Genomic DNA, 25,290 nt, shown 5'->3' on the forward strand with positions numbered 1-25,290 from the left:
TGTTCGGGGAATAGGCAGCCACACATGTTCGGGGAAAATGGCACTTTTAAAGCAACAACAGGGTGCAGAATGCACAACATTTTCAATCTGGTGGCATGCAAATCCTGTCACTGTTTGAGCAGAATGGAGTTATCTCGGTAAATTGGTTAGGTAACCCAAGGAAATTCCATACAACAATACATTATTTAGATAATATTGAGGTGGGAAAATTAAGCATTTAGCCACTGACTTTAATGGGATTACAACTGTTCTGTTAGATTGAGCCATTGTACTTAACACCATGTAGAACCAAGCCCATTAAATAGAAGGTCTTATACCTCAGAATAATGAAAAAGATGCTACAGATGCCAAGCCAAACAATGTCACATCAAAGAGCTCAAATATTACATTATCTCTTACAATTTTTTATTATGACACTATAATCTGGCAATTATAAATGAACCCTAGCATACATTTTAAAACAATCTACCACACCATATATTCTGTATGAACTAGGGGCCTGATTGGAGAAACCTTTATGCATGTGACAGTCTTTACATAAGTCAGGGTTTGCAAGATTAGGCACATATTTTTCAAAATGTGATCGTTTAATTTATAACCAGTTTTAGGTGTCAGATTAATAGAGGAATGAATTTTGAGTCCTTGGTCAAATAACTCAATTAACACAAGATTTCATCTTTTCTTTATATCAGTGTTTCATTTTGAGTGTCTTCGTAATACGCTATAGGGCAAATCATAATATATAGATCAATAACTCAGTACGCTCCATTGCATTTTTTTGTCAAAGGTTAATAATCTGAAAGCTACATTTACAGACTTTAAAATCCACAATCATTAAAAGAACATATATGTACATTTAAAATGTCAATGTAATTTTAGAACAAATCTTTGGACAATAAAATCTACTGCAGGAAACCACACAAATATACCACAAAACAAAAAATTACATTTAATGAGCACCTGAAACATGCTATTATCAACATTTCAGCCATCTCTTTTTTCCTAGCTTGCACAGGTCCTATACAATAGTCTTAGACCCTGATTCTGCAGTTGTGCTTGTGCATAAAACCCATTAATTTGAATGTTATATGCTATTAAAGAGCTCTTTGCTTATCTGTTGCATCTATTGCATACTAACTAGTAACGCATTCCCAGAGTTGAAGTTTTAAAACATTTAAATGTCCATTTTGAATTACCTTATAATATGTTCGAACATTACTTTTCCCTTTACTCATGCTTTCAGGCTTGCTTTGACATCAAGCATCAAAAATAGCACGATACTGCATTCTGCGTTGTTTGGTATGTTTATGTTATCAATTTTTGCAGGGGAAAAGTAGAAAATCTTAAACTCAAAACTTGGGTCCAAAGACCTAGGAACATACTTACTTGTAAATCTTTGCAGGATTGGGACCTTGGAAGAATAGTAACAGAAGGTTACTTACTGTAACTGGAGGTTCTTTGAAATATGTGGTCCCTATCTGAAGTCAGAAGGATGGTGCAGCAAACAGCCGCATCCGCCACCGCAGCAGGGTGAGGGCATAATGAGTGGTAAAGATTTGGATGGAGGACCAAGTGGCTGCCCGACTCATGTCCTGCCATGTGATGTCTATAAGGAAAGCTGATGTGGCAGCATGAGCCCATGTGGAGCGGGGGGAGGAAGCAGTCCACAATGCAGGGGGAGAGATTCTGTGATGAGAGAGTGCAGCCTCAACCGCGGTCAGCGATGGCAAGGAAGAGACTAGAGGAGGCGCAGAAGTCACGGGTGTGCTGGAGGTAGAAAGCTAGTGCTCAGCAGGGAGTGCAGCATGCTGGTTGAATGGAGAGACCACTTTGGGAAGGAATTTAGGATGAAGGCATAGGGAGACCTTGTCTCAGTGGAGGATGGTGAAGGGCAGTCCCATCATCATGGCTACCCAGTTCGCTGATGCACCATGTGGAGGTGATGACAACTATTGCCCAATCCCGCCAGATCTTGCGCAGGACCTGGGGAAGCAGGGGAATGGGCGGGAAGGCATAACAGAGCACGTTGGTCCAGGGAATAAGAAAGGCGTCTCCCTGAAAGCTGGAGTAAAGGCGGTAGAAGAGCAGAAGTTTGTGGTTGGTTGTCATGGCGAAGAGGTCAAGGCATGCCCCATTGGTGAAAAATGGAGCAGGTCGTGGAGTTGCCACTCATGATTGGCATGGAAGGAGTGACTGAGTTGGACCACAAGGACATTGCTCAAGCAGGGAAGGTATACAACATGGAGGGTGATGCTATACTGGAGGCACCAATTCCAAAGGAGAATGCCCTTTGCACAGAGGGAGGGGATCCAGGCCTCGCCTTGCTTGTTGACATAGATGACCGCCGCCATGTTGTTGGACAACACCTGGACATGGCAGAAATGGAGGAGTGGCAGAAAGGCCCGGGAGGCAAAGCGAATGGCACGTAGTTCCGGGATGTTGATGTGCATCCTTGCCTCTCGGGATGACCAGAGGCCCTGAGCCATGCAACTGTCCAAATGGGCTCCCCAGCCCGCTAGCGAGGCATCAGTGGTGAGAGTAGAGTGAGTCATAGGAAGTGCGAACAGAATGCCCGTAAGGACTGTGGATGGGTTGCACCACCAGGACAAGGAGGCCAGGACAAAGGGAGGATGAGTACAAACTTGGTGAGAGCGTCCCTTTGCAGGTCATAGGTTGAGCATAGCTACAGTTGGAATATGCAAGCGAGCAAACGGAGTGACTGTGGTACAGGCAGTCATATGGCCTAAGAGGGAGAAGCACTGGCAAACGCATGTGCATGACCGGTGGTGTAGTTATGCAATAAGAGTGGTAAGGACAGCAAAGCGGTGCGAGGGGAAAAAGATGCAAGCCACGACAGAATCCAGACACGTCCTGATAAAGGTGAGGGTTGTGCATGGGGAGCAGCACCCATTTGTCCTCATTGATACAGATACCCAGGTAGCCAAACAGGGCACACAGGGTCCAGATGTTGATGAGAGGGCTGGTATGGGAGGCTGCAACAAGAAGCCAGTTGTCAAGGTAGTGGAAGAGGGAATGTCCCAGTTGACACATGTAACCTGACACATGTAACCTGCAGAAACCTTCATGAAGACATGGGGGGTAGTGCCAATCACGAAAGGGAAGACCCAGAACTGATAATGGGAGGTGCCCACCATGAAGCATAGGAATTTGAAGTGAGCAGGGTGGGTGTCTATATGAAAGTGTTGGTTTCAGAGTAGCAGCCGTGTTAGTCTGTATTCGCAAAAAGAAAAGGAGTACTTGTGGCACCTTAGAGACTAACAAATTTATTAGAGCATAAGCTTTCGTGAGCTACAGCTCACTTCATCGGATGCATTTTTTTATATGAAAGTAGGCATTTTTCATATTAAGAGCCATGAACCAGGCACCACGCAGAAGACCTGGGAGGATAAGGCGGAGCGTGACCACGCAAAAACAGAATTTACAAATAAATTTGTTCAGGGACTGGATGTCCAGAGGCCTCCCTGCTTCTTCAGCAAAAGGATATAGGAGGAGTAGAAGCCATGGCAGCACCGTGGAATGTGCTCTAAGGCACCCTTCTGGAGGAGGGCATCCACTTCCTATTGGAGAAAATGGTGTGGGGAGGGATCCCCTGAGTGGCCCAGGCAAGAGTGGTGAGAAGGGAAAGAGAGGGCATTTGATCAGGTAGCCATGTCAAAAGATGTCCAACACCCAAAGATCGGTGGTGATTTTGCCCCAGTTGTGGGCAAACACCCAAAGGTGACTGGTAGCGGAATCTGGGAAGTGGAGGAGGATTCTCAGTTCCCGTGGAAGGTGTCAAAAGTTCTGCCTAGGGTTTCACATTAAGGATAGGAAGAGGCAGCCGAGGTAGAGGCAGTAGAAAGACGACCAGTGCCACCTGTAGGTAGGGGCAGAGGTATAGAGGCCCAGCAACCGGAGGGTGGCCTGAGAGTCCCTCCATTCCCTTAAAGATTTATTAGTTTTGTCACTGAACAGTTTTTGATTATCAAAAGTGAGGTCCTCAAGTGTGATTTGGACCTCCTTCAGGAAACCGCTGGACTGCAGCCAGAAGTCACGGCGGAGCACCAGTCCAGAAGCCAGGAAGTGGGAGACAGCATCAGCAGCATCGACTGCGGCTTCAAGGGCTACTTTGGCCACTGATTTGCCCTCATCCAAAAGGTGTTGAAAAAAACTGGTTACTCAATTTTTCAGAACTGTTGTTCTTCAAGATGTGCTGCTCATGTCCATTCCATTCTAAGTGTACATGTGCCCACGTGTGCAGTTGTTGGAGATTTTTGCCTTAGCGATATCCGTAGAGTCGGCCGTGGTGCCCTCTGGAGTGCTGCACTCAAGCAGCAGTACATCAGACGCCACCAGCCCTACGCCCTCTCAGATCCTTCTTACCAACAACTCTGACAGAGGGGCAGGAGGGCGGGTAATGGAATGGACATGAGCAACACATTTTGAAAAACAGTAGTTATGAAAAGGTGGGTAACTGCTTTTTCTTCTTCGAGTGCTTGCTCATTGCAATTCCATTCGAGGGTGACTCAAAAGCAATATCCATGGAGGTGGGTTCAGAGTTCACAGTCTTGCCGCTTGCAATACTGCTCTGCCAAAGCCAAGGTTATCTCGAGCTTGCTGGGTAAGCACGTAATGAGATGCAAATGTGTGGATGAATGACCAGGTAGCAGCCTGACAGATTTCTTGGATCAATACCTGCACCAGGAAGGCAGCCAATTATGCCAACACCCTAGTTGAGTGAGCTGTCACAATCGTCGGCAGAGGCACCTTTGCCAGCTCATAACAGTAGCAGATGCAGGCTATGATCCATGATGATATTTTTTGGGCAGACACAGGGAAACCCTTCATTCTTTCTGCGACAGCAACGAACAACTGCGTTGACTTATGGAACCGTTTTGTTCTCTCTATGTAAAAGGCCAACGCATGACTGACTTTCAGGGTATGCAGCCTGCATTCTTCATCTTATGCATGAGGCTTGGGTCAGAAGACTGGTAAGTATATGTCCTGACCAGTATGAAACTGGGAAATGACTTTGTGCAGAAATGCCAGGTGTGGGCGCAACTGGACCTTATCCTTGTAGAAGACTGTATAGAAGTCTTAGAAGACAGCTCCCAGGTGAGAGCCCTGATCTCAGATACCTTGAGGGCCACAGTTATAGTGACCAATAAAGAAACCTTCCAGGAAAGAAGCAGGAGGGAGCAGGAAGCCAAGGGTTTGAAGGGAGGGCCCATGAGCCTTGACAGCACAAGATGCAGGTCCCATGGGGAAACTGGGTCCCGGACGTGTGGGTAGAGGCACTCCAGACCTTTCAAGAACTGTGTCACCATAGGATGGGCGAAGACCGACCTGCCTTGAAACGGAGGGTGGAATGCTAAAATGGCCGCCAGGTGGACTTTGACCAAAGAGAGGGACGGACAGGCCCTGGAGCTTAACATGCAGCAAATAGTCCAAGATATCCTGCAACAGGGTCTCTTCAGCCTAAATGTGCCAATTTGAGGCCCAACACGTGAATCATTTCCATTTTCCCAAGTAGGTTGTCCTGGTGGAGGGTTTCCTGCTGCCCAGCAAAAACCCGTTAGACACCAGCAGAACACGCCCATTCATCCAAATTTAGCCATGCAGTAGCCAAGCTGTCAAGTACCGTGCCACCAGGTTTGGATGCAACAGATTGCCGTGGCTCTGGGACAGCAGATCCAGCCGAAGAGGCAGCTGCAGCGGGGTGGCGGCCGAAAGACTTAGCAGCATGATGAATCAGTGCTGGCGAGGCCACGCTAGGACTATCAGGATGTAGGACAAAGCGAACATCTTTACCTTTACCAGGATCCTGTGGATTAATGGCACAGAGAAGGCATACAGCAGCACTCCTAACCATGGAATCAAGAAGGCATCTGACAGGGAGCCGTTGTCCCTTCCCTGCAAAGAACAGAACATATGGCAGTTTCAGTTCCACCTGGATGCAAACAGGTCCACTTGGAGAGTCCCCCACCTGTTAAAGATTAGTATGACCACCTCCAGATGGAGCGACCATTCGTGGCGAGATAAGAAGGTCCTGCTGATACGATCTGCCAAGATCGTAAATTCTTGCTTCCAGGTAGGTGTGCGGCTACCAGATGAATGGCATGCCGCACATAAAAGTCCCAGTGGCTAAGCACCTCCCAACAAAGGGCCGAAGACCTGGCACCATGCTTACTGTTGATGTAATACTTTGTGGCGATATTGTCCATCAGGACCTGCACCTCCTTGCCTTTTAGGTGAGGCAACAAAGCCTTGCAGGCCAGACAAACTGCTCTGAGCTCCCTGATGTTGATATGAAGGGCTAGATCATGTCGAAACCAACTACCCTGTATGCTGAGCTTGCCCAAGTGGGTTCCCGAAGCCCAGATCCGATGCATCTGAGACCAGGATCAGTGACGGGGTCACAAAGAGAACTCCCTACAGCACCGACTTGGGATCCAGCCACCAGTCCAGGGACAGAAGGATGTGGTTTGGAACTGTGACCACTCGGTCCCGGGCGTGCCTGCTGGGGATATAGACCGAGGCCAGCCACACTTGCAGAGGCCGTAGATGAAGTCGAGCATGACTGAACACATACATGCAGGAAGCCATGTGGCCCAGCAGTTGCAGGCAGTGTACGCCGTGGTGAGCGGGTGGTTCTTTACATGGGAGATCAGGTCTGACATGGCCTGAAATCATGCTTCTGGAAGGAAGGCCCTGGCCCGCATGGAGTCAAGAATTGTTCTGATAAATTCTATGTAATGGTCTGGCATTAACATGGACTTTTGCATGTTTATCAACAGACCCAGATTGCGGCAGGTGGAATGCATCAGATCAAGTTCCTTTGCACTTGCTCTGGAGATCTGTCCTTGATGAGCCAGTCGTTGAGATACGGGAAAATTTGGACCTCTCAACATCTCAGATAAGCCTTCACTGGTGCCATGCATTTTGTGAACACCCTAAGTGCTAAAGACAGGCCTTATATAAATCCATGGTGCACCCACATCTTGGGTACAGATATATATAAGGACAATAAGATATTCTCCGTCTTATTCTCTATCCCTTTTTTAATGATTCCTAACATCCCATTTGCTTTTTTGACTGCCACTGCACACTGCGTGGACGTCTTCAGAGAACTATCCATGATGACTCCAAGATCTTTCTCCTGATTAGTTGTAGCTAAATTAGCCCCCATCATATTGTATGTATAACTGGGGTTATTTTTTCCAATGTGCACTACTTTACATTTATCCCCATTAAATTTCATTTGCCATTTTGTTGCTCAATCACTTAGTTTTGTGAGATCTTTTTGAAGTTCTTCACAGTCTGCTTTGATCTTAATTATCTCGAGCAGTTTAGTATCATCTGCAAACTTTGCCACCTCATTGCTGGCAAACTGGTGCTTGTCGCACACAAAGAAGGAGCGAGGGCGTGAACCACAGGACTTAAACCCGGCTTGCCTGACAGAACAAGGAGCAATGATCTCAAGTTGCAGTGGGGGAGGTCTATGTTGGATATTAGGAAAAACTATTTCACTAGGAGCGTGGTGAAGCACTGGAATGGGTTACCTAGGGAGGTGATGGAATCTCCATTCTTAGAGGTTTTTAAGGCCCGGCTTGACAAAGCCCTGACTGGGATGATTTAGTTGGGGTTGGTCCTACTTTGAGCAGGGGGTTGGACTAGATGACCTCCTGAGGTCTCTTTCAACCCTAATCTTCTATGATAGTCCCCAGGCTGGGGAAGAGTCCCACAAAGGGAGGGAAAGTCCAAAATGGTAACAACTAGCAACTATCTGAATGGACAACTAACTACACCTAGAGAAGAAAAATCTATGTACAAGGAAAAAAGATGAAAAAGGCAGTATTTGTAGCAAGCTAGGACCACTGAGGAACAAGGGTTCTGATTCTGGCCATGCAGCGATAAGAGGGAACTGGAGTGGCGTCGACCTGCATGACCTTAAATCCTCGGACATGTGACGTGCGAGTCAATGGACACTACTACGAACAGTTCCGGCTCTGGTGCACATGCGAACCCATGTTTGGAATCCACATAGAAGAAGGAAAGGTTTTCAAATATGTTATGTAAAATTGGAAAGTAAGTATTTGTATTTGTGTAATCTAAAAATAATGCATTTTTTAATCAGAGTAAAATGCACCCCGCCCATTGAGTGATCAGACTTTGTGCTGGGCACTAAGTGGATGACAGGATAGAATTCACACCCATTGACATGCAAGTAACAATGATACAGCACAGCCTCTCTGTGGCTTTTATTTCAATTTACTGGCATGAATAATGGCTGCAGAAGATTCGACCCAAGGGACTCGCATAAATGAACATCCAGAGTGACCCCTTTCCAACAACCTGGATCTGTCTACACAGCTAGTTACTTAGCAGCAAGCAAGGGCATAAAACTATAGGCACTAGCTTTCCACACAGTAACATCCACGTAGACAATGCTAAAGAGCAGTGAAAGCCCCGGAGTGCAGCATGGCATATTACTACTTGAAAACATAATACACTAAGTAGATTTGCATCCTCATTGTACAAAAAGCCTTTAGAGTATTAGGTTAGACCCTTGAGAGGAAAAAGTCTAGTACATGATTACTCTGCCAATGTTTCTTTCTTTGTCTGCAGAGGCACTGCAGGTCTTGAGTGGTGTAGAGAGCTGTGCACAGATGCATCAACTTGGGTGAAATTCATCCTTAATTTGGGATCTTAATTAAAAAAATAATTAAATTAACTTTGTACATAAGTTTTGCAGTGCACCTTTACTTTTCACTTCCATATCTATAAAATATCTGCAGTGATAAATATAAACATAACTCTAATTATTGATACTCACTTAGAAATTGGATTGACACTGGCTTCAATAATTGTTAAACACTTACAACACTTTATAGTTTCTGGAAAATCTTGAATCCCTAGAAAGAAAAAAAGTTTGAAAGGTATTATAAGGATGTTCTATGAAAAACTGCTAAACTTGCTTAGTCAATATCTAATTTAGTCAAGTTAGATATCTAAATCAACAGAGCCTGATGAGATACATCCTAGAATACTTAAGGAACTGGCTGAAGAGATCTCTGGGCACATTACTGATTATCTTTGAGGACGGGAGAGATACCAGAGGACTGGAAAAGGGCAAATATAGTACCTATTTATAAAAAGGGGAATAAGGACAACCCACGGAATTAAAGGCCAGTCAACTTAACGTTGGTACTGAAATATAATGGAGCAAATAACCAAACAGTTTGTCAGCACCTAGAAGAAAATAAGGTAGTAACAGTCAACACAAATGTGTCAAGAACAGATCATGTCAAACCAACCTAATATCCTTCTTTGACAGTATAACAAATGTTGTGGATAGCGGGAAGCAGTAGAAGTGATATATCTCAACTTTAGTAAGGTTTTTGATACTGTCTCACATGACCTTCTTATAAACAAACTCGAGAAATATAGTCTAGATCAGTGGTTTTCAATCTGTGGTTCATGGACCTCTGAGGATCGGTAGACTATACCTAGGATTTCCAAAGGGGTCTGGTACTCCATTTGAAATGTTTTAGGGGTCCACAAATGAAAAATTTTGAAACTACTGGTCTAGATGAACCTACTATAAGGTGGGTGCATAACTGGCTGGAAAACCATACTGAGAGAAAGAAAAGGAGTACTTGTGGCACCTTAGAGACTAACAAATTTAATTTGTTAGTCTCTAAGGTGCCACAAGTACTCCTTTTCTTTTTGCGAATACAGACTAACACGGCTGCTACTCTGATACTCTGAAACCTGTCATTCTCAGAGAGTAGTTATCAATGGTTCACAATCAAGCTGGAATCATAGAATATCAGGGTTGGAAGGTACCTCAGGAGGTCATCTAGTCTAACCCCCTGCTCAAAGCAGGACCAGTCCCCAATTTTTGCCCCAGATCTCTAAATAGGATTGAACTCACAACCCTGGTTTAGCAGGCCAATGCCCAAACAACTGAGCTATCCCTCCCCCCCTAGGGCATATCAAGTGAGGTCCCAGAGGGATCCGTCCTGGGTCCAGTTCTATTCAATATCTTCATAAATGATTTGGATAATGGCATAGAGAGTATACTTATAAAGTTTGCAGACGATACCAAATTGAGAGGAGTGGCAAGCACTTTGGAGGATAGGACTACAACTCAAAATGATTTTGAAAAACTTGAGAAATGGTCTGAAATAAATAGGATAAAATTTAATAAATCAACTGCACAACTACAAACTAGGAAATGACTGCCAAGGAAGGAGTACTGCAGAAAGGGATCTGGGGTTACAGTGGATCACAAACTAAATATGAGCTAACAATGTAATACTGTTGCAAAAAAAAGTGAACATCATTCTGGGATGTATTAGCAAAAGTGCGGAAATCAATTAATGAGAAGTAATTGTTCCACTCTACTCAACACTTAAAAGGCCTCAACAGGAGTACTGTGTCCTCCAATTCTGGACGCTTCAGGAAAGATGTGGACAAACTGGAGAAAGCCCAAAGGAGAGCAACAAAGATGATAAAAGGTCTAGAAATCTTGACCTATGAGGAAAGATTGAAAAAATTGGGTTTCTTTAGTCTGGAGAAGAGAAGACTGAGGGGGACCTGATAATAATCTTCAAGTACATAAAAAGTTGTTATAAAGGGGAGTGGTTTTCCTTAACCACTGAGGACAGGACAAGAAGTAATGGGCTTAAATTGCAGCAAGGGAGATTTCGGTTAGACATTAGAAAAAAAACTTCCTATCTGTAAGGGTAGTTAAGCACTGGAACAAATTACCTTGGGAGGCTGTGGAGGTTAAGAACAAGTTAAACAAACATTAGTCAGAGACAGTCTAGAATGATAATACTGTGTCCTGCCTCAGTACAGGTATTGGACTATATGTCTTGAAGTCCCTTCCAGTCCTACATTTCTATGATTCTATCTTCACCAAGAAGTTTTCATTATTAATGTAGAGTACCGTTATAAATTCAGGTCAGCATTCAGACATGATAGGTTTTTGTATTTTTTTCATTATTAGTGATCTTTCAGTTGTATATGAGGTGGCTAACCAACAGGTTCTAAAGGTTATATTCCCCCAAATCAACTGCAGTATTTGGGCAAATTCTTCTGGTATGTCCACAGGACCGTAGCCAACTTAGGTACCATCATCTGCAAAACTCCCACTGGATCCAATGCTGAGTATCACCAATGTAGGGTTATGATAAGTATTTTCTCTATATTTTATAACTGTGACGGTTATGATTAAAATATCAGAACTGGCAAAATTTTATATATTGCAGTTCTTGATCATGAATACATTAGAAAAATCCTTTTACCTTAGAATTTCAGATAAGAATTCTTCAGTCAATGGTAATTGCAATTGCTATTCAAGACCTATGTTATGTCCAGCAAAGAAATGGCTAGGACATCACTTCTATATTGAACAGCAAGGAAGCCATGGTACACACAAAATGTAAGTGGATCTCAATATATAGGCTTAAAGTCTAAGCACTCATCAAGCCTCACTGAAGTACAGCTTCCAGCCCTACAAAAAAGATCCAAGGGTATACAACAGCAAAAAAATTACTGTGGCACTTAAAGCAGCACCCTGGAACCCCCATATTCACCCCATCATATAATTATGGTATATTTCATAAAAAGCATGCCATTAAGATACTGTAGGAAAGGCCTTGATCTGCTGAAACCATTGTTAGGTCAAAATATGTATACTGTTAGTGTGTATGAAGACATGAGATTTCGCTGTATAGTTATTACTGAAATATGTTGAAAGTTTGAGAGTCATACACTGCCAGTTCTCCAGTGACAACAAAGAAGATGATCCTCTCCAGGTAGGGTTGAACAATGGTTAAACAACCATTAATCAGCAGGGGAGTTTTAAACAAGGGATCTTCAATGCTGTAAGAGAGCTGCACAAACATCACACAATGGGGGATTGCTCAACTATGTGACTCAGCAAAGCCCACCAAGACGTGACTGGGGGCTAGTGTTTTCTAGGCACATGGACTGAAGATATAAAATAGGTGACAGTGGTATCATGCTTTTATCTTTCTCCTCCCTCACTTAAGTTGGAAGCAACAAGAATGCTTGAAAGACAAAGACTTGAACTGAGGAGATTGGTCCCAGGCTTAAAGGGGAAGCCTGTGTATTAAGACCTGTAACCTACCTGCAACACCTAGTGGGGTGAGAAAAACTGCTTGATTCAAATACTGCCTAGTCTAATATGATTTAAGATTTAACCCGAGCACTTACCAAAGAAAATAAAAGGTAAATATCTCTAACCTTTTGCATCTGCCACTTATATTAATTTAAAATCTACCTTTCTCTAATTAATACATCTGTTTTATATTTACCTAAAACAGTGTATTTGGTTGAAGTGCTTGGGAAATATCAGCTCAGTTTACAAAGGCTAGCAGGTGTCTTCTCCACATGGAGGGAGGAGTGGAGTTAGTAATAAACTTACACTGGTCAGGTTTCTGAGGAGGGCAAGATGGTATATTCCAGGGTTGCAAGGCTGGGGGCTTGGGAGATTTGCTGGTGCCTTTTTCTGTGTGATTTGTGAGTGGCTCAGGGAGCATTCACACAACTTGGCTGGGTGGGGCGCTTGTCACCAGCAAATCATTGTGAAAGATAGCCCAGGCTGGAGAATTAAGAGGGCACAGTAGTACCTCAGCTGCAGATTGTACTCCAGGGATCCCATGGACATTTCCTTAATCTGTTAATTTCACTCCTATTCCATGAAATAACTTCCCCCTAACTAAGCTGATATAAACATATATTGTGAGAGAAACCGAGAGAAAGAAATGTCTCCCAATGGTCTATGTAAGTATAAGAATCAAGCATGGATATCAAAAAAGAAACAGCTAATAATTACAAATGTATGTGTCAGTGTGCATATCAAAGTCTGACTGATTTATTCAATTGAGTTCTATCCATTTTGTTTTAAAAACAACAAAAAGACTAAATGAGAGTGGAACTTAATTCTTTACCTCTTCTCAAAAACTATTTACCTTTCTGAGAATTTATTACAAATGCTTACATTAACTACTTGCTTCTCTCCAGGAGAGCATGACTGGAATAAATACAATTTCAACTTGGTAATTAAGCAAGAAAAATAAATCACAGATAGTTCAAAAACCAAAAAAAATGACAACATACTTACTTAATTGCACGACCAATTTATGGATTCTAGGAAATGTGTTTGATATATATTGTGTTCTGGGGTCTGAAAAGGTGATATCATAAGTCCAGATTTTGTAATATAATTGTTAGTTTTCTCTATTTTTAAATCACTGGAGAGCCAACATGAATGCTGTCTCCTTTCACTTTCAGTATGTTTCTGAATAAAGAATGTAAAATGCCAAATTTTCAACCAGTCTGAGCCAAGCCTTTTTCTTTGCCCACAATTTTATGAGTACAAAGAGCTGCAAAGAAATTTAGATTACATGGACATCTAAGTAAATGATTCATGAGTATAATTTGCTACTTAGCTCCACAGATGACAAGAACTCTGCATATGTTATAATGTGGGTACAAATACAGAAACTAATGTCTGAAAACCCAGTTGACTAAAAATCTTACCTAAAGAGTCTATGTATAGCTTACTGTGTTCCTAAAGTGCCGGGACTGTGAAAAACATTTGCAGCGTCACATCTTGCCATTGTTCCCTGTGCAGAACTGCCACTGAAGCCAGCAGGAATTTAATTTTTCGATAAATAGTAGGACATAGCTCAAAAAATCATAACCATGGCAGGGTTAGCAGACTTTCAGTTATGGCTACTGGTGCAAGTAGAAATGCTCAACAACATTACTAGCAGTGAGAACTGCTGATATTTTCTATTCACTGACCCTCCTCCCTGACTGGTTAAAATGTTAGAATATTTTAAGTACTTTTTCTGTCTGTATCAGTATGACAACTCTCTGTATTCTAAGTAATGTGAGTCCTCAGTTGAAGATACTTGATGTTAATTTTTTTTTATTAGACATGACATGGAAACAGCATCTGGCTGTTTACTCTGCGAACGGAGTGAAATAACCCACGAGGTGACAAACTCAAATGCAAAATCAGCTATAGAGTGCGGACACAAGAAATATTACACCTGAGCATGTCACCCAAGGACTAGGAGATTACAGTCCTATGCTGTTAATGGAAACTAGTAGCTTTGTGCCATTTCCCAGCCACATTCAATTTTTTAAGTAAAGTCTAACCTTTTTTCCATTTCAATTTTAAGTATAATCTTTATTTTGGGGATGAAAAAGCAAAATGTCCATACCTAATATAGTGTGTTAGAATAACTTTACTAATATTTGGGTATTTATCTTCCCCCAGAATTAAAAATAAGATTTATTTTCTACTAACTATTTCTGCCTTTCATTCATTTTTGAACTTTGTCTTTTCCTACTTGTACTTCCTGTCTTCTCTGGCCTCTTTGTTTACAACTCTAACCTTGTCCTCGGGGAAAATTTTCAAAAGCACCTTAAGACCAGTGATGGAGAATCCACCACAAACTGTGTTAAATTGTTCCAATGGTTAATTACCCTCACTGTTAAAAATGTGTGCCTTATTTCAAATTTGAGTTTGTCTAGCTTCAACTTCCAGCCACTGACTCTTCCTTTACCTTTGTCTGACAGATTGAAGAACTTTCTATTACCAAATTTCTGTTCCCCCTGTAGGTACTTTTAAACTGTAATTATGTCAACCCTTACTCTTCGAGCAAGGAAAGTGGACACTGAGGGTTATCTGTCCTGCTGTACTCCATGGAAATGAGCAGGGAACCCAGGTGTTGATTTTATTCATTCATTTCACTATCAGTAGTTTATCCCCATAATCTTGCTTCAGAAGGAAACTGAAATATTTTCAAAGAAATCTCCAAGCAGCAAGCAATTTCCCTGTTGTCAAAGAGGTGGGATTTGTCTACCCTCCCCTGCATGGGCTCTCTCTGAGTCTCTCAATGAAGAAATTGGCCTGGGACTCAGGGACAGGTTTTCCAGAAGCTATACCCTCTCTCTTGCATGTAATCCATATGGGCTAGATAGATCTGTGTTTCCTTTGGAGGTCTCAGCCTTGGGGCCTATTATCCCTTTTCGCACTCTCTGGTGTTGGCAATGCCCATGGTGTATCCAGTGCCCCTCCATCCATGACCCATGGGGAAGAAGACTGGGAGACAAAGACTGAGCTCTGTAGTCAGAGGCATGGCTGCTTGTGCAGGCTAGAGAGATTCAGGTTCAATCTTCTATTCAATGCACTGCCCTTCTGGTTTCATACCCCTCATGGAGATGGGGGACAGGTGGCTGCTTGCCCCTGGAGCCACCTTTTTTCCAGTCTTGCCTGGCTCCTGGCCTGTAGGAGGGTGGCATCAATGCAACCCTGTCAGGCTTGGACTTCAAGGGAAACTCTACTCACAGAGCTGGCCAAGCTCCACTGGAGACACTTGATAAGAGGATAAGTAGGACACTCAGGCCCTTCCATTTACTTCTGGATTTTCTCAGCCTAGCTCTCTCCCTAGCTTTATCTTCACTATAAAAAAAGTTGTATTCTTAACTCAAAATAGCATGTCCTGCTAGCTTGTGCAAAAACTATACCCTACCTTGTCTTCACTAGGATTTTACATCAAGTTACCTAAGTTAAGAATAGGCTTTTTTCATAGTGAACACAGGCCCCCTGAAGTCTGCAGGGGCAACAGCCACTGCAAACACCTTGGAAGGGGAAGTGGAGCCAAGGGGACAATCTCCCCCAAAGGCGAATGCAGCCCTGGGACGTGGCTGGGAGTTGGACAGAAATTTATGAACCAAATTGTTAGTCAAAAATTTTTAAAAAGTTTGGAATTTTCCTCTGAAAAGCTGTACAGCAGGGAGGTCTGGCTGAGCCATGGGCCACTTTGGAGACAGAATAAAATGGAGGGAACTTAATGGGACAGAGTATCCCCCTGCTGTTAGCGACTGACAAGTCTAGTTCTGCCTCTAAAATGCAAACAGGATGAAGAAACGTATATGTGGACATTAGCACGATGAATATCTACTCAAGTCACTGTAAGATTCACAAGAAAGCAGGAGTAGGAATCAAAAATATATTTTAAAAAACAGTTTTGACCAGAATAAAATTATTCAAGTGTACAGTGCCAAAAAAATAGTTGTCTGCATTTTGTTTTTGGGATCTTCACCTACACCAATAATGAAAATCTGCTATAAGAGAATATCCAATTAGCTAATATTGTTACAGTGAAAAACTGAACATAAAACAAATCCATGCTAGGGTACTGTCATCTGTCTCTTAATCACACCATAATTCATGCTGAAACTGGAATATCACTAAAATTGTTTTAATTCCAACATTCAGATTCATTGTTGACTTGCTAAATGGTTAAACTATTTGTCATGTGATTTTATTTATTTTTAAATCTCACTTTATCTGCTACTGTATATTGTGCATTGGGAACATATTAATCCTTATAAAACATAAAATGAATTTCAGGTTCTATAGCTATTTTACGCTATCAAGGACAAATTCTGGCAGGCATTGCACACAGATGTATATTGCAGGATGGGGATGAAATGTTTACTGACCACAGTGAATTGTCAGAGAGCCCACTAAAAGGAGTGGAACGACTTTGGATGTAAACAGAAAGCAAAATTTAGTTCATTTGTTTTAGAGTTTTCTAGAAGAGTAATTTTTTCATTCATTTAACATTAAAATCTTATTACAGCAATGTTATGCAAAATGTTCAAAAATTTCACCACAAAATTTCAAATTATTTTACTGTTGTGTTCTTACCATTTTTACTGATGTCAAGTTCCTTGAGATTAACTAAACTAGCAATAGTGGTTGGCAGGCTTGAAAGGTCGTTGTCTGGTATACTCAGTTTACGCAGAGCTTGACAGTTGAACAATTGCTACAACATGAAAAAGAACAAATGCAATTAACATGTTTTAGTAAAATTCAGTTTAGCATTGTTATTTACACACAGATGCAATAATAATTGTATCATAAAAATACTTTGAGGACAGCAAAATAATAGGCTAAAAATAACCAATCAACCTATATTAAAACTGTTTGGGAAGACATACTTACATATTACATTACACTTTAAACAAGGAAGATTACCCAGAGATAAATGTGCTGCTTACAAATAATTCCTAATGAAATATAGTTTTAATATGGACCTTTATAAGTTTATGAATGTGATTATATGGTGGGGTTGCTCATGATAGCAGGGGACTGGTCTTGATGAACTAGGAGATCCCTTGTAGTCCTATAATTTTATATCGATCATAGAGCTATTTGAAAATATTTCAGCAGAACTTTTTTCCATTAGAAAATGCAAATTTTTCAAAATTAAAATGTTTCATGTGAATGTGTCAATTATGATGAAATTTTTGACGGGAAAAAGATGAAATATTCATTTAAATTTTCTCAGTGTATTTCAGAATTGCCAATAAGGTAAAATGTTTCATTACAACTTATATTTCAATTCAATTTGCTTCAACTTTATATTATATTAAAATATTCATTTTAATATATTATATTTTTCATAATTTTCACTCCATAGGAAATTTTGAAAGTTCTGTTTTTTGTTCAATTCAAAACAATTTTTTCCAAGTGCTGGAATTTCCCATGGAACAAAATTTAATTTTCTGACCAGCTCTAATCCATATATCATATGGTAAGCATTTATACGGATGCTTCTTCCATATCATAGCAGTTGTTATCAAACTAGAGCAACTTCAAACCAAAATAAATAGTAAAATAATGGAGACAATACCGTTCTGAGGAAGAGATGTCTCTAGGGCTACAATGTGTCATTTAGACACAGTCCATTGTAAGGGGCAAGCATAGAGCTTTTTTATGAGGAGTAAGCAAGCTGCACCTTTAAGATGGGGAAGAAGTACTTGTACTCCACCTGGACTGAATGGACTTGTAGGTGCTAAAGTTTTACATTATTTTGTTTTTGAGTGCAGTTATGTCACAAAAAAAAAATCTACATTTGTAAAAATCTACACTTTCATGATAGAGCTTGCACTACAGTACTTGTATGAGGTGAATAGAAAAATACTATTTCTTTTATCATTTTTCAGTTCAAAAATTTGTAATAAAAATAATATAAAGTGAGCACTGTATACTTTATATTCTGTGTTGTAATAGAAATATTTGAAAAAGTAGAAAAACATCCAAAATATTTAATACATTTCAATTGGTATTCTATTGTTTAACAGTGCGATTAATCATGATTAATTTTTTTGAAAAAAGAAAAGGAGTACTTATGGCACCTTAGAGACTAACAAATTTATTTGAGCATAAGCTTTCGTGAGCCACAGCTCACTTCATTGGATGCATTCAGTGGAAAATGCAGTGGGAAGATTTATATACTCAGAGAACATGAAACAGTGGGTGTTACCATACACACTGTAAGGAGAGTGATCACTTAAGATGAGCTATTACTAGCAAGGGAGCGGGGGCAGCGGAGGAAGAGGAGGAAGAAAACCTTTTGTAGTGATAATCAAGGTGGGCCATTTCCAGCTGTTGACAAGAACGTCTGAGGAACAGTGGGGGGTGGTGGGGGAAATAACATGGGGAAATAGTTTTACTTTGTGTAATGACCCATCCACTCCCAGTCTCTATTCAAGCCTAAGTTAATTGTATCCAGTTTGCAAATTAATTCCAATTCAGCAGTCTCTTGTTGGAGTCTGTTTTTGAAGTTTTTTTTGTTGAAGAATAGCCACTCTTAGGTCTGTAATCGAGTGACCAGAGAGATTGAAGAGTTGTAGCTTACGAAAACTTATGCTCAAATAAATTTGTTAATCTCTAAGGTGCCACAAGTACTCCTTTTCTTTTTTGCGAACATTCAAAAACCAGTTGGAGAACACTTCAATCTCTCTGGTCACTGGATTACAGACCTAAGAGTGGCTATTCTTCAACAAAAAAACTTCAAAAACAGACTCCAGTGAGAGATTGCTGAATTGGAATTAATTTGCAAACTGGATACATTTAATTTAGGCTTGAATAGAGGAGTGGATGAGTCATTACACAAAGTAAAACTACTTCCCCATGTTATTTCCTTTCCCCACCATTCCTCAGACGTTCTTGTCAACTGCTGGAAATGGCCCACCTTGATTATCACTACAAAAGGTTTTCTTCCTCCTCTCCCACCCCCGCCCCGCTCTCCTGGTGGTAATAGCTCATCTTAAGTGATCACTCTCCTTACAGTGTGTATGGTAACACCCATTGTTTCATGTTCTCTGTGTATATAAATTTCCCCACTGTATTTTCCACTGAATGCATCCGATGAAGTGAGCTATCCCAGAACTGAACACAATACTCCAGCTGAGGCCTCATCAGTGCCAAGTAGAGCGGGTCAATTACCTCTTATGTCTTGCATACAACACTCCTCTTGATACACTCCAGAATAATATTAGCCTTTATCACAACTGCAATGCACTGACGACTTATAGCTCATGAAAGTTTATGCTCAAATAAATTTGTTAGTCTCAAGTACTCCTTTCCTTTTTGCGAATACAGATTAACACGGCTGCTACTCTGAAACCTGTAATTTTTTCGAGTTAGTCGCTTGAGGTAACTGCGATTAATCGACAGTCCTATATCATACCCATGTAGAGGGACATTTTCATTACAAAATTAAGAAAACTTACAATTCTAAAAAAAACTATTGCAGAGCTGGGGTCTAGGACACATACTGTTTACCCCTGCTCCCAAACCTATTTGTGCAATTCTGCTGTCTAGCCACTGGTACAAAAAGGAAACTGCTCTCAGGAGAACAGTGTATTTCTTAATACACTATGTACAAAAACACACTCCTTTAGAATGCAGATAACAATCAGCACCACTGCATTCTCTGTTTTTAAGAACTGCAGCACTTCTAGAGAGGACTATGGAGTCACAAAAATATAGATACCATATGGACTGTAGCTACAATTTCTAGCCACTAGAGGTCTTCATTACTTCAACACTAATACATGCATCCGACGAAGTGGGTATTCACCCACAAAAGCTTATGCTGCAATATTTCTGTTAGTCTATAAGGTGCAACAGGACTCTTTACCGCTTTTACAGATCCAGACTAACTCGGCTACCCCTCTGATACTAATACAACAGTAGGCTATGGTATTTTCACTAAATCACAGAAATGTAGGGCTGGAAGGAAACTCATTGAGAAGTCATCAAGTTCTGCCCTTTGCACTGAGGCAGGACCAAATAAATCTAGACCTCTCTGACAGGTGTTTGTCTAAGCTGTTCTTAAAAACCTCCAATGATGAGGATTCCGTAACCTCCCTATTTCTTACTACCTTTTTAGTTAGAAAGCTTTTCCTAATATCTAACCTAATCTTCCTCACTACAGATTAATCCCATTACTTCTTGTCCTAACTTCAGTGGACATGGAGAACAATTGATCACTGTCCTCTTTATAACACCTCTTCACATAATGAAGACCATCAGGTCTCCCCAAAGTCTTCTGAAGACTAAACATGCCAAGTTTTTTTTAACCTTTCCTCATAGATCAGGGTTTTCTAAGCCTTTTATTACCTTTTGTCACTCCCTTCTGGACTCTCTCCAATCTGTCTACCTCTTTCCTAAAGTGTGGCACCCAGAACTGAACACAATACTCCAGCTGAGGCCTCATCAGTGCCAAGTAGAGCGGGTCAATTACCTCTTATGTCTTGCATACAACACTCCTCTTGATACACTCCAGAATAATATTAGCCTTTATCACAACTGCATTGCACTGACGACTTATATTCAATTTGAGATCCACTAAAACCCTCAGATCCTTTTCAGTAGCGCTACCACCTAGCCAGTTATTCCCCATTTTGTATTTGTGCTAAGATAACTATGCTTTGAGTATGGTCTTTCACGTAGTTGTGCACTCACTTTTTAGTAATTTCATCTAGACCACATTTCCTTACTTAATTAATGAGAATGTCATGTGGGACTGTGTCAAAAGCCTTACTAAAATGAAGACACTTCACATCCACTGCTTCCTTCCTATCCACTAGGCCAGTAATTCTGTCGAGGAAAGACATAAAGTTGGTTTGGCGTGATTTGTTCTTACAAATCCATGCTGGCTATTCCTAAGAATAGAACCCTATTATCTTCTAGGTGCTTACAAATTGGTTGTGTAATAATTTGTTCCAGTATCTTTCCACATATCAAAGTTAAGCTGACTGGTCTATAATTCTCCAGGTCCTCTTTGGTCCTCTTTTTAAAGATAGGTACTATGTTTCCCCTCCTTCCATCCTCTGGGACCTCACTTGTCCCCCATATGTTGTCAAAAGATAACTGCTAATGATCCTGAGATTGCTTCTGCTAGTTCCTCAAATACCCTATGATGAATTTCACCAGGCCCTACCAACTTGAATACATATAACTTACCTAAATGTTCTTTAACCTATTTCTTCCATGTTTTGGCTTGTGTTCCTTCTACCTTGTTATTAATATTAATTGTGTTAAGTCCCAATTTACCATTTTAGTGACGACTGAAACATTAGGCATTAAACACCTTCACAGTATTGTTATTAGCACTCCTTCTCCACTAAGCATGGACCTGCACTTCCATAATCTTTCCTGAGATATTAAAAGAATCTCTTCCTGTGTCCTTTTATGTTTCTTCCTAGATGTTTCTAATTTTTTCCCTACATGATGGTGCTATACTTTTGTACTCCTATTCAACAATTTGTATGGTTCTACTTTTTGTAGGATTCCTTTTTGATTTTCAGGTAATTAAAAAGCTCCCAATGTTACCATATTGACCTCTTACTAGTCTTCTTAAGTTTTCTTTACCCTGATTTTGTTTGCCATTGTGCCTTTAATATTGTCTCATTGAGAAACTGCCAGCTTTGCTGAACTCCTTTTTGCCTTAGATTTTCTTCCCAGGGACCTCACCTACCAATTCTCTGACTTTCTTAGTCTGTTTTTTTTTTTAAACACAATTGTCCTTATTCTGGTTTTCTCACTCCTTTCTTTTCTTAGAACCATGAAATCTTTCATTTCATGATCACTTTCACCCAAATTGCCTTCCAACTTCAGATTCACAACCAATTCTTCCCAGTTGGTCAGGATCAAGTCTAAAACGGCTGCCCTCCATTCAATTTTCTGAAACAAAAATTGTTCCTAATGCATTACAGGAACTTATTGGAATTTTTGTATTTTGCATATTACCCAGATGTCTAGGTAATTACAGTCCCCCATTACTATCAGGTCTTGTCTTTTGTATTTTTGTAAAGATAGTAGACCTCTACCATGATGTCACCCCTATTTTCCCCCTTCTGTCTTTCTCCTGATATTAGTAATATTATAAAATACACAAATTGTTATCTTCTCAGTTATATTTATACAGACTCATTTGACAGAGGGTGAACTATCATTACAAAAATTAGAAAAGAGATCCAGCTGCGAAAGTTTGAGAGCCCTGAACTGTGATCGTATTTGAACTGGTGAATAAGAAGCCTAGTGAAATATTTCCATAAGAAAATTATTTCTCTGGAATAATTCTATAATGCAACACTCTCAGGAAAGAACTGCAAGTATGCAGCTAGGCCGAGGGAATACATTTGAACAGGCAAAAATTACTTAAAACACCTTTTAAAACCTTATTAAACTTTTAGACTTTTATAATCGTGCCATTAGAACTCAAACTTAATTATCAGACAATATGTCTTTATAGAATCATAGACTCAAATATATGTAGGGCTAGACAGGTCACTGGGAGGTCATCTAGTTCAGCCCCATGCAGTGAAGCAGGACCAAATATACCTAGACCATCCCTGATAGTTATTTGTCTAACCTATTCTTAAAAAGGACTGGGATTCCACAACCTTCATTAGAAGCTTATTTCATTGTTTATCTGTCTTTACAGTTAGAAAGTTTTTCCTAATATCTAAATAATCTCCCTGCTGCAGATTAAGCCAATTACTTCTTGCATACCGTCAGTGGATTGGAGTAATTGATCACTTCTTCTCTCTAACAGCCCTTAACATATTTGCAGTTTGTTTTATCCTTTTAGGCAGGAAACCAAGTGATGCTAATGTGCTGTGATTTAGGTTAAGTGGATTATTCTATAATTCTCACTTCTTGGTTTTATGCACCAGCTCTTGGGCTCTCATTGCAGCTATCTAGTAAGGTAACCATATGTTCTTTAGCCTCTACGTCTCATCATGAAGTTCCATAAAAGAGATTGGTTATGGAATGCGGTGGGAACTTTAAATGTCAGGATGACAGCAATATTACTTTTTTTTTTTTTTCAGAAGCGCAAACAGAGCTCATTGTTGGGCAGATTTACAAACTATCGCTCCCTGCTAAAATAATTATAACCCAGTTGGAAAATTCAATGCAGAGGAACTTTGCAGGTAATTTATAATGCCTACACACTTATGTATGTGAGCTGTACTTCACCAGGGCCCTTCTCGCCTTATTAGACAGAGATAGAATTGCATATTTTCATGGGATGATCAAGTCTACTTTGAATATTCAATTTCAGTGCAATTTTTAGCACCATTGATCCACTGTGTACTTTTTTTAAATGAATAGGACATAGCCTTTGAAATGAAAAGTATCTCCAATTTATCACATACATTTCATCTTGTAACAGGACAGTCTGCTCCTTTAAAGGCCTATGTGAACAGGGAGCAGGGGAGTTGGGCTTCTGTCATAAATATAAAGGGAAGGGTAAACACCTTTAAAATCCCTCCTGGCCAGAGGAAAAAATCCTTTCACCTGTAAAGGGTTAAGAAGCTAGGATAATCTCGCTGGCACCTGACCACAATGACCAATGAGGAGACAAGATACTTTCAAAGCTGGAGGGAGGGAGAAACAAAGGGTCTGTGTCTGCCTGGGTGATGGTTTTGCCAGGGACAGAACAGGAATGGAGTCTTAGAATTTAGTAAGTAATCTAGCTAGATATGCGTTAGATTATGATTTCTTTAAATGGCTGAGAAAGTAAGCTATGCTGAATAGAATGAATATTCCTGTTTTTGTGTCTTTTTGTAACTTTAGGTTTTGCGTAGAGGGATTCTCTATGTTTTGAATCTAATTACCCTGTAAGGTATTTACCATCCTGATTTTACAGAGGTGATTCTTTTTACCTTCTCTTCTATTAAAATTCTTCTTTTAAGAAAACTGAATGCTTTTTCATTGTTCTTAAGATCCAAGGGTTTGGGTCTGTGGTCACCTATGCAAAATGGTGAGGTTTTTTTTTTTTTTTAACCAAACCTTCCCCAGGAAGGGGGGTGCAAGGTTTTGGTGAGGATTTCGGGGGGAAAGACGTTTCCAAACGGCTCTTTCCTAATAAAAAAAACCCGGTTAGACATTTGGTGGTGGCAGCGAAAGTCCAAGGGCAAAAGGTAAAATAGTTTGTACCCTGGGGAAGTTTTAACCTAAGCTGGTAAAAGTAAGCTTAGGAGGTTTTCATGCAGGTCCCCCACATCTGTACCCTAGAGTTCCGAGAGGGGAAGGAACCTTGACAACCATTCCTTTAAAGGCCTATGTGAACAGGGAGCAGGGGAGTTGGGCTTTCTTCCCGTTCTGGTACAAGCAGGTACAGAGAATCATCTGACTCAGCTGGACAGCATTCAATGATTGGGACTGATGATTCCCAGCCAGGGGATATAAAGGCGAGCCCTAGATCCATGAGAGCAGGGAGGACTAGGTGAGGTCTTGGAGTACACTCTCCTGTAGCTGCAGCGGAAGGCTGTGAGAGGGAAGGAAAGCCCTACAGACCCCTAGCTGGGGAGAGGTCCAGTGCATCAAGTTAATGGTGGCCTAAGGGCCCCACAATCTTAATTGAAGAACAGAACCATTTTTTATTGCTCCAGTTTCTTTTTTGTATTAAAGAACAAACAAAGCCCAAAAGAAAAGGCCACAGAATTAACTGGTAGTGGCCAATTGTTAGTCCCCTGCACTTATATTAATTTAAGATGAATTATTTTTCAGTTCTACATTTTTCCAGACTAGAAGGAACTAAATGTTTTTTTTCAGTTTCTATACAGGTTATAGGATTTCTCCTCAATCTGTCTACTTCCTATGCAATATACTAAAGAAAATGTTCTTGCAGAAAAAAATTCACATTTGGATAAGTTACATCCCTATTTTACTGAAGAAACAATACAGAGTTATGTCCCTTTCAATTTCACTAGGTACATAAACAGGATGTCAGCCTGTTCAACTATATTTGTTCAAAGACTTCACTGAATCACCTTATCCTTTTGAAGTAGCTACCCTATTTTAGGATTTTTCATCTACTACAAATTAATGTGTCACCTAGCCAAAACCTAAAAGCAAACTGCCTT

General features: G+C 40.7%; 1 protein-coding gene across 4 annotated transcripts in view; it reads right to left on the reverse strand.

The window, feature by feature from the left end:
* The window catches only part of LRRC7 (leucine rich repeat containing 7), a 380,755-nt gene that overhangs the window by 221,424 nt on the left and 134,041 nt on the right, over positions 1-25,290 (reverse strand). For all 4 annotated transcript variants that reach the window (XM_043490855.1, XM_043490857.1, XM_043490856.1 and 1 more), the window contains exons 4-5: positions 16,769-16,886; positions 8,837-8,915 (exon numbers count right to left, since the gene is read on the reverse strand). In XM_043490855.1, the coding sequence (XP_043346790.1) occupies positions 8,837-8,915; positions 16,769-16,886 (197 nt within the window). The remainder of the gene's footprint in view (positions 1-8,836; positions 8,916-16,768; positions 16,887-25,290) is intronic.

The sequence above is a fragment of the Dermochelys coriacea genome, chromosome 8, assembly GCF_009764565.3.
Source record: "Dermochelys coriacea isolate rDerCor1 chromosome 8, rDerCor1.pri.v4, whole genome shotgun sequence".
Classification (NCBI taxonomy): Eukaryota; Metazoa; Chordata; order Testudines; family Dermochelyidae; genus Dermochelys; species Dermochelys coriacea.